The 10,160-nt window shown below is 54.9% G+C and overlaps 1 protein-coding gene across 5 annotated transcripts; it reads left to right on the top strand.

The window, feature by feature from the left end:
• The first annotated feature begins 28 nt into the window (after positions 1-28).
• Positions 29-10,160, top strand: si:dkey-246g23.2 (PQ-loop repeat-containing protein 1). Of its 5 annotated transcripts, none has more exons than XM_030367295.1 (6): positions 29-159; positions 381-482; positions 1,720-1,962; positions 2,788-2,921; positions 7,733-7,949; positions 9,579-10,160. In XM_030367295.1, the coding sequence occupies exons 3-6, from the start codon at positions 1,751-1,753 to the stop codon at positions 9,751-9,753; spliced, it is 738 nt and encodes a 245-aa protein (XP_030223155.1). In that variant the 5' UTR covers positions 29-159; positions 381-482; positions 1,720-1,750; the 3' UTR covers positions 9,754-10,160. The 5 variants fall into 5 exon arrangements, with proteins under 5 accessions (XP_030223155.1, XP_030223159.1, XP_030223160.1 ...); XM_030367299.1 differs by having other exon boundaries at positions 37-159; positions 413-482; XM_030367298.1 differs by having other exon boundaries at positions 61-159; positions 406-482.

The following is a 10,160-nucleotide window of genomic DNA, read 5'->3' on the forward strand; positions in this document are numbered from 1 at the left end:
AGAGGCGTGTGTATGTGTGAGAGAGGCGTGTGCGTGTGTGCGTCTGCGTGTGTGTGTGTGTGTGTGTGTGAGGGAGAGAGAGAGAGAGAGAGAGTTGGCTGCCGTTGTTTTCTCTCCTGAAGTTGGGGATCTCCTCGGACCTCCAGCTGGTTACCGGAGGTGAGGAGCAGAGGATTAAAGTTACTGAGTTAGTTGTGGATGATGAACTGCTTATGATCACAATAGTTATATTATATAATTATATAGATATATGGTGGAGAGCAGCGCCGTTTGAACAGCAGTAAGAACCAGTTCAACCGCTCCAAGGATCACTGGATGACTGTTGACTTAGAACCCGTTTCCTCAACTTCTGGTATCATTGTGGTTGTCTGTTTCTTTAGTGTCGGCTGTTATTCTGGTTTTCTGATTGGAGCTCCTTAGTGTTCCTTCCTGCTCCTGATCCCCCCTGAAGACCCCCGTGCGAACCAGGACACCGTGTCCAGGTGAGCAGAACTCTGAACCGAATTGAACTAACTGAACTAAGGCACCGAGTAGAGGTCTGAATGTACGGACTGCGGATCGAGTTTCTGAAAGACGCAGTTTAAAAGTTATGTTTCTTATACGCAGTTTGTTCGCATGTAAACGGATTAAATGAACCGCACTGCGTGTGTTCCACTAGAGGGCACTGTGAGCAAGAGAACGGGATGGGAGGAGACAGACTCATGAAAATATGGACAGCTACACATCAGTAAAGGGAAGCATAGTTTGAATGTGATCCGAGGGGACACCCACGTGACCGGGGGTCCGGGTGTAACCCTAGCAGAACCATCTGCCGGGGTCTGTCTCCGGTCCTCTAGCCCAGCAGCAGCAGCAGCAGCTGTCTCTGGGTAATCAGACACGCTGACAGGCCGAAGCTCCATGACCTCAGAGAGAGATGGACTCACAGCCACCTGCAGAGCTTCAAGTTTGATGGTCCAGAACCCTCTGGTGTCCCGGTAGGGGTCTAGGGTTCCCAGTGGGTTTCTGGGTGTCCCAGTAGGGGTCTAGGGGTCCCAGTAGGGCTCTAGGGGTAGCAGTGGGGTCTAGGGGTCTAGGTGTCCCAGAAGGGGTCTAAGGGTCCCACATAGTCCTGCCCCAGTGCGGTGGAACCCCACCCAGGGTCAGTGAGCACATAGCCTCATGCCGGAATACGTGACACAATAACAGAATCAGTTGGTGTCACCAGAGCACTCTGTGACCACTTCCTCTTCGCTGATCACACAACCAGCTGAGGGGCCGATGGGCGGGCCCCCGTCGGTGGGCGGGCCCCGCGGCCCCTGGTCCTGAAAGATAAGCTCCCCTGCTTATTGTGCATGTGTATGTGTGTCTTTGTCTTTGTGTGTGCCTCTGAAGGTTTTAAGGAGCCTCCCCTCCCTCCTAGCTCCTCTCCTCTGGGTGGTGTCGCCTCTCCTCCTGCACCCTCTTCTCCTCTCCTCTCGGTGGTGTTCACCTGTCCTCCTCCACCCTCCTAGCTCCTCTCCTCTGGGTGGTGTTAACCTCTCCTCCTCCACCCTCTTCTCCTCTCCTCTGGGTGGTGTCACCTCTCCTCCTCCTCCACCCTCTTCTCCTCTCCTCTGGGTGGTGTCACCTCTCCTCCTCCACCCTCTTCTCCTCTCCTCTGGGTGGTGTTCACCTGTCCTCCTCCACCCTCCTAGCTCCTCTCGTCTAGGTGGTGTTAACCTCTCCTCCTCCATCCTCCAGGTCTCCTGCTGTGCGAGCGTCCGATGAGATAATGGAGGTGGAGGCCGATCTCCATGGCAGCCAGCCGATGGAGTCGTCTGTGGGGGTGCTGTCGGTGGTGGCGTCGTGTGTGATGGTGTTCGGGGGGGCCCTGCCCTACCTGCCCCAGTACCAGGAGATCCTGAGGAGCAACGACACCACCGGCTTCTCCACCCGCGTCTGCCTGGTGCTGCTGCTCGCCAACATCCTGCGCATCTTCTTCTGGTGAGCACCACCCACTGGTGGAGTCATGAACACCCTGTGGTACCAGCACCACCCACTGGTGGAGTCATGAACACCCTGTGGTACCAGCACCACCCAATGGTGGAGTCATGAACACCCTGTGGTACCAGCACCAACCACTGGTGGAGTCATGAACACCCTGTGGTACCAGCACCACCCAATGGTGGAGTCATGAACACCCTATGGTACCAGCACCATCCACTGGTGGAGTCATGAACACCCTGTGGTGCCAGCACCACCCACTGGTGGAGTCATGAACACCCTGTGGTACCAGCACCAACCACTGGTGGAGTCATGAACACCCTGTGGTACCAGCACCACCCGCTGGTGGAGTCATGAACACCCTGTGGTACCTGCACCACCTGCTGGTGGAGTCATGAACACCCTGTAGTACCAGCACCATCCACTGGTGGAGTCATGAACACCCTGTTGTGCCAGCACCACCCGCTGGTGGAGTCATGAACACTCTATGGCAGTGGTACTCCAATAGGGGTACATGTCCACCTAGGGGTATGCTGGAGTACTGCAGGGGGGACTGCAGTACTCCTCACTTCAGAGACCATGTGTGTGGACCAAGGAGCTACAATCAACAGAGTCCTCTAGTCTGATCGTATTTAGAGTCTCTTATCTCTGGTAGCTTCTCATCACTGGGGATGTTGTTTCCTGTTCACCCACTGATTCGCCGGGAGGAGACCTCTGAGGTTTAACACTAGTTTGGACGTACAGATGGACAGAACGCAGAGCTATAATCTGTCTGTCTCCCTCCCTCCCTCCCTCCCGCCCTCCCTCCCTCCCTCCCTCCCCCAGGGTGGGGAAGCAGTTCGAGCTGCCCCTGCTCCTCCAGAGTGTGGTCATGATCTCCACCATGTTCTGCATGTTGCGTCTCTGCTGCCACGTCCACAACTCCAACCGCGTCAGCACCAAGCAGCACCGCCTCTCAGGTACAGCACGGGCTCACCTCCATCACCTCCATCACCTCCCTCACCTCCATCACCTCCACTACACCTCCATCACCTCCACTATACCTCCCTCACCTCCATCACCTCCACTACACCTCCCTCACCTCCATCACCTCCACTACACCTCCATCACCTCCATCACCTCCATCACCTCCCTCACCTCCCTCACCTCCATCACCTCCATCACCTCCATCACCTCCACTACACCTCCTTCACCTCCACTACACCTCCATCACCTCCCTCACCTCCATCACCTCCACTACACCTCCACTACACCTCCATCACCTCCATCACCTCCACTACACCTCCATCACCTCCATCGCCTCCACTACACCTCCATCACCTCCACTACACCTCCATCACCTCCACTACACCTCCGTCACCACCACTACACCTCCATCACCTCCACTACACCTCCACTACACCTCCATCACCTCCACTACACCTCCATCACCTCCATCACCTCCACTACACCTCCATCACCTCCATCACCTCCACTACACCTCCATCACCTCCATCACCTCCATCACCTCCACTACACCTCCATCACCTCCATCACCTCCACTACACCTCCATCAGCTCCATCACCTCCACTACACCTCCATCAATTCCATCACCTCCACTACACCTCCGTCACCTCCTCTACCTTCTCTACACCTCCATCACCTCCACTACACCTCCGTCACCACCACTACACCTCCTTCACCTCCACTACACCTCCATCACCTCCATCACCACCAGCAGCGGGCCGCAGAGAGAGGGCGACCTCGTGAGGTCAGGGCGCTCCCAGGAGCCTCAGACACAGAGACGTTGATCATAGGGCCGCAGTGTCTCCTCCCCCCAGGAGGGGGTGGTGTCGGAGCGCGGGAGGCGGAGGCTGTTTACCGCAGTCTGCTTCCTGTTTGGTCGACAGCTCAGTGAGAGGATCAGGAGAAACGTTCAGTGGTCTAGTGGTCCCCTGGACTCACCCTCAGGGGGAATGGATGAACGCTCCCTGCAGCCAGTGGTGACTCTGAGTCCGTTGTGAGGGTGAATGGATGAGTCCGTCGTGAGGGTGAATGGATGAGTCCGTCGTGAGGGTGAATGGATGAGTCCGTCGTGAGGGTGAATGGATGAGTCCGTCGTGAGGGTGAATGGATGAGTCCGTCGTGAGGGTGAATGGATGAGTCCGTCGTGAGGGTGAATGGATGAGTCCGTCGTGAGGGTGAATGGATGAGTCCGTCGTGAGGGTGAATGGATGAGTCCGTCGTGAGGGTCGGCTCTGTCGGAGTGGGGGTTCGGTTTGAGCTGGTAGGGTGGAGGGTTGGGTTTACGCCAATGTGTCGATAGTTCATACTCTCCCCACCACATGTTGACGAACAGATGCTTTTGAATCAGAAGCGTGTGTTTTGGGGTGGAGGGCCACCTCCGTTTAGAGGTCACTGCAGACCAGGTTGTCACCAAGACAACCGTGGAGCAGGACCGGGCTCAAGATGGCGGAGGAGAGCCTGATGGAAGGCCTCTTCCCGCGGTGCCGTAGACCTGCTCCTCAAGACCTGGGAGCTGGGGGCCCAGGAGGTCTGGGGTCAGGGTGGGGAGAGGCTGAGTCCTCCGGCTAAGTGGTGTTCTGAAGACCCAGTAGCCCTCAGGCCCAGTAGACCCAGTAGACCTCAGACCAAGTAGACCTCAGACCCAGTAGACCCGGTAGACCTCAGACCAAGTAGACCCAGTAGACCTCAGACCCAGTAGACCCAGTAGACCTCAGACCAAGTAGACCTCAGACCAAGTAGACCCTCAGACCCAGTAGACCTTAGACCCAGTAGACCTTAGACCCAGTAGACCCAGTAGACCTCAGACCCAGTAGACCCTCAGACCCAGTAGACCTTAGACCCAGTAGACCTCAGACCCAGTAGACCCAGTAGACCTTAGACCCAGTAGACCTCAGACCCAGTAGACCCAGTAGCCCTCAGACCCAGTAGACCCAGTAGCCCTCAGACCCAGTAGCCCTCAGACCCAGTAGACCCAGTAGACCTCAGACCCAGTAGACCCAGTAGCCCTCAGACCCAGTAGACCCTCAGACCCAGTATACCTCAGACCCAGTAGACCCAGTAGCCCTCAGACCCAGTAGCCCTCAGACCCAGTAGACCCAGTAGACCTCAGACCCAGTATACCTCAGACCCAGTAGACCCAGTAGCCCTCAGACCCAGTAGACCCAGTAGCCCTCAGACCCAGTAGCCCTCAGACCCAGTAGCCCCAGTAGACCCTCAGACCCAGTATACCTCAGACCCAGTAGACCCAGTAGCCCTCAGACCCTTATGACGTTATTGGCCTTGTGTTAAAAAAATCCATTGAAAATGTAATAACTGAGCCCAAACATGTAATACCTGAAGTATCACTTTATTTTATTTTAGATTTCTGGAGAGAAACTGTCACACTTAGCCTTCATATTGCATCTTGCAACCCTGACCCCAGACCTCCTGGGTCTGGGGTCCGTCGTGAGGGTGAATGGATGAGTCCGTCGTGAGGGTGAATGGATGAGTCCGTCGTGAGGGTGAATGGATGAGTCCGTCGTGAGGGTGAATGGATGAGTCCGTCGTGAGGGTCGGCTCAGCTCATCAGACAAACATTCAGGTTATTATTATCGATGAATAAAACAGGATCATATGATAATATTGAATAGGGGGGCTGCAGCCATATTTATGTATTATTACATTTTCAGCCAAATCTGCAAGCAATCTAATGTCGCTCTGCAGATCAGGCTGGCCCCAAAGCTGGTTTGGCCGATTCAATAATAATATTAAATAATATTAATATTAAGGCTCATACTTAAGTGTGACAGTTTCTTTCCAGAAATTGAAAATAAAATAAAGTGATACCTCAGTTTTTGCTTTATTGGCTCAGTTATTACATTTTCAAAGGAATTGTTTAATACAAAGCCAATAATGTAATAACCAACCAATAACGTAATAAGTTATTACATTATTGGCAAAAAGTTATTTACGTTTTGGCTCAACAACTTTCTGCTCTCCTCCTCTTTCCCTCCTCCTCCTCTCCTCTTTCCCTCTTCCTGCTCTTCCTCTTCCTCCTCATGAATCAGTCCCCCTGCAGTAATTAGCTGCTGCTCATTAAAAGGTCCTCACAGATGTGTGTGTGTTGTGCTTAATGAGGTGTGTGTCCGGGCATTGACCTTCAGCTTTACCTATCAAGGGGTGTGTGTGTGTGTGTGTGTGTGTTTGTGTGTGTGTGTGTGTGTGTGCGTGTGTGTGTGCGCGCCAGCAGTGCACGTGACGCTGTGCCACACTGTTATCTGTAGAATACAGGAGAGAGAGAGAGAGAGAGAGAGAGAGAGAGAGAGAGAGAGAGAGACCAAAACAATGGAATTGATCAGTGTGATTGATCATTGTTGTGTGTGTGTGTGAGAGATTCTTAGACATGACAGCAGGAAGGTTGAGTGAAACGGTGTAAAATATTTTTCTGAAGTGTCTTCACAGAGACACAACGGATCTGTTACCACTGCTGCTGTCTACTGATTATCCTCTCCTCTCTCCTCCCCTCCTCTCCTCTCTCCTCCACTCCTCCTCCTGTGCGTGTCCTAAACTTGGTCAGGTGTGTATGTGTGTGAATTTCCTAAGCTCTGTCAGGTGTGTGTGTGTGTGTGTGTCCTATGCTCTGTCAGCTATGTCTCAATGTGCCTCAATAACTGTCAGTAATTAAGCCATTCATCAAGTTCACCTTGGGCCACACACACACACACACACACACACACACACACACACACACACACACACACACACACACACACACACACACACACACACACACACACACACACACACACACACACACCTCAGCAGGTCCAGCTCTTATGGTCCCGGCGTGGGGGGCTCTCTGGGGCGTGGACCCGTGAAATGAACATTTTATGAGCCTTTCTTTCTCACTCACATGTTCTCATTTTAGATTTCTGCTGGGAAATGGAAACGTCCTCTACTGGTTCGCCTCCCAGTGTCCCAGTGGAGCGGGGCACTAGCTGTAGCTGGGTGTTAGCTGTAGCTGGAGATAAGCCCTGCTGTCCCTCTAGCTCTAGTGGTGTAGCTCTGATATCTCTCTAGCTCTAGTGGTGTAGCTCTGCTGTCCCTCTAGCTCTAGTGGTGTAGCTCGGCTGTCCCTTTAGCTGTAGCTGCTCTGGCTGTAGTGATGTAGCTGTAGCTGCTCTAGATGTAGTGATGTAGCTGTAGATGCTCTAGAATAGATGTAGTAATGTAGCTCTAGCTGCTCCAGAATTAGCGGTGTAGCTCTGACTGCTCTAGTATTGGCAGTGTAGCTGAACGATGACCTCATCCATGACTCTGGTTGGTTCAGGCGGTCGGTCGGTCGTCCTGCTCGTTGAAACGGTCAGATGGAGATATCGTCGTGGTAACATCCCGTTGGGCCTGAGGGCTGGAGGCCAGTGGTCCGAGAGGAGAGGGGCTCGTGTTTTGTCACGAGAGGGTGATCAGTGGAAGGGAAGCGGCCACACAGCCCTTCAGGGGCTGAGCTCTGCTGGTCTCGCTTTGGTGATTGATCGTGTAGAGAGAGAGAGACACACACACACACACACACACACACACACACACACACACACACACACACACACACACACACACACACACACACACACACACACACACACACACACACACACACACACACACACACACACACACACTCAGTAGATCCTAGCACTTGACCCAGTATGGGGACTGGGCCCAGTTTGGGGACTGGAGCCAGTATTGGGACTATAAGGAATGCCCCTAACGCCCTGTACCCGCCCCCAGAACTGGACCCGCGGTACTTCTGGCAGTGGACCATGTTCGAGGACTACCTGCTGTTCTGCCTGCTGTTCAGCGTGGGCTGCTGCCTGCTGACGCTGCTGCTGCTCGACTCGCCGCTGTTCATCGAGGCTCTGGGCGGCCTCGCCCTGCTGCTGGAGGCCCTGCTGGGCCTGCCGCAGCTGCTGCAGAACCTCCAGCAGCGCTCCACCCGCGGCATGAGGTACCTCAGGGCACCGTGTAACACCACACCGGGGCACCATGTAGCACCACACCGGGGCACCATGTAGCACCACACCGGGGCACCATGTAGCACCACACCGGGGCACCATGTAACACCACACCGGGGCACTGTGTAACACCACACCGGGACACCTTGTAACACCACATCGGGATCCAGATGTTGGAGGAGGCTTTGTGTATGGATCCAGATGTTGGAGGAGGCTGCAGGTCGTGTGTAAAGCTGTGTTCCTTCTTTATTGATGATCTCTGGGCTCGGGTTCCAGTGTCTCCCACTAATGACGAACACATCCTGCACATTATTAATCAGCATCATTGTTTCCTGATTGCTAATGATGCTCGCGGGACAAGGTCCTGGTGTGTGTGTGTGTGTGTGAGCATTATCCTTCAGGAAGTGTCCTGCTGATGGTTCTCTCTCAGGCCCCAGAGGCCTGGGCCACGCTCTTATTGTGAAGGCGGTTTACAGTGTGCAGCGTTAGAGGGACAGGTCAGCTGACAGAGCAGGAAGCTGTTAACACAGCACCTCCGCCTCCTCCTCCACCCCCTCCTCCCCCTCCTCCTCCACCTCCATGTGTCCTGGACACATGGAGGGGAGACGAGGGGTGAGGGGGGAGACGAGGGAGGGACGATGGGTGAGGGGGGTGACGAGGGTGAGACGATGGGTGAGGTGGGAGACGAGGGGTGAGGGGAGAGACGAGGGGTGAGGGGGGAGACGAGGGTGAGACGATGGGTGAGGGGGGGAGACGAGGGTGAGGGGAGAGACGAGGGGTGAGGGGGGAGACGAGGGTGAGACGATGGGTGAGGGGGGAGACGATGGGTGAGGGGTGAGGGGGGAGACGAGGGTGAGACGATGGGTGAGGTGGGAGAGACGAGGGGGGAGACGAGGGTGAGACGATGGGTGAGGTGGGAGAGACGAGGGGTGAGGGGGGAGACGAGGGCGGGACGATGGGTGAGGGGGGAGACGAGGGGTGAGGGGGGGAGACGAGGGTTGAGGGGGGAGGATCTGCTCTTCCTGCTTTAAGCTCCACTTTAGTTGACTTCATGAATAATGAATTGGTTACGAACTCCTCACCTGCCTCACCCACCTCCCTCAGAAACATGTTTCCTTCCTTCTCCCCTTTCCCCTGTCTCCCCCCCCCCCCCCCTTCATCTAGAGGTCAGCTCCTCCCTCCCTCCCTCCCTCAGAAACATGTACTCCCGCCTCCCTCCAAACACCAAACTATTGTTGACACATTTTAAACCATAGCCCAGGGTCTCAGAGGGAGTGGGGGGGTACTTCACACTTTGAAGAGGAGGTGTCCCTCATCACACCAAGAGGTGTGTGTGTGTGTGTGTGTGTGTGTGTGTGTGTGAGGACAGTCCGTCCCCGTTGATCGATACTCTAATCACTCCCCACTCCCTGCGGAGCCCAAGACCTCCTCACTTACTACAGAGAGAGAGAGAGAGAGAGAGAGAGAGAGAGAGAGAGAGAGAGAGAGAGAGAGAGAGAGAGAGAGAGAGAGAGAGAGAGAGAGAGAGAGAGAGAGAGAGAGAGAGAGAGAGAGAGAGAGAGAGAGAGAGAGAGAGAGAGAGAGATCTCCATCCTCTCAGTCTAATGGTCTCTCTCCCCCAGTGTGAAGATGGTGGTGATGTGGACTCTGGGCGATGTCTTCAAGACGTCCTACTTCCTGCTGAACGAGAGTCCGGTCCAGTTCTGGGTGTGCGGGTCGGTCCAGATCGTGATGGACGCCCTCATCCTGCTGCAGGTCTTCCTCTACGCTCCGGACGCACACTCCAAGTTTGGCTGAAGCCGTTGCTATGGCGTCATCATCCGCTGAGCAGACGTTTGAGCGTTTGAGCGTTGCCGCGGCAAAGATGGAGCCGTTCCCCCCTAAGTGTGTCAGCCCCCTCAAAGGTCAACCCCTCTCACCCCCCCTCCCCCAGGTCAACCACCATCTGCATAAAATGTGAATATCCCCCATCCCCCCCAAAGGTCAACCCCTCTCACCGCCCCCCCCCAAACAACCCACCTGCCCCCCACCCACAGGTCCACCCCACCCAGCACCTCCTTTAAGGTGACCACCTACAGGACCACAACGCCCCCCCTCAGTATCATCAAGAGGTGCTCTCCCTATTTTCAAGATTAGTATTATTTTTATAATACTAATCAAGAGGTGCTGTCCCGCCCCCCGTCCCCCCCCCTCAGGATCCTGTC

Source organism: Gadus morhua, chromosome 9 (genome assembly GCF_902167405.1).
Source record: "Gadus morhua chromosome 9, gadMor3.0, whole genome shotgun sequence".
NCBI lineage: Eukaryota > Metazoa > Chordata > Actinopteri > Gadiformes > Gadidae > Gadus > Gadus morhua.

What these genes read in the sequence shown, in the direction of transcription:
- si:dkey-246g23.2 (XM_030367295.1), top strand. Translation starts at nt 1,751, where the DNA reads ATGGAGGTGGAGGCCGATCTCCATGGCAGCCAGCCGATGGAGTCGTCT. An exon ending in ATCCTGCGCATCTTCTTCTG is followed by an intron (nt 1,963 to 2,787) that starts GTGAGCACCACC and finishes TCCCTCCCCCAG; the next exon opens with GGTGGGGAAGCAGTTCGAGC. An exon ending in CGCTCCACCCGCGGCATGAG is followed by an intron (nt 7,950 to 9,578) that starts GTACCTCAGGGC and finishes TCTCTCCCCCAG; the next exon opens with TGTGAAGATGGTGGTGATGT.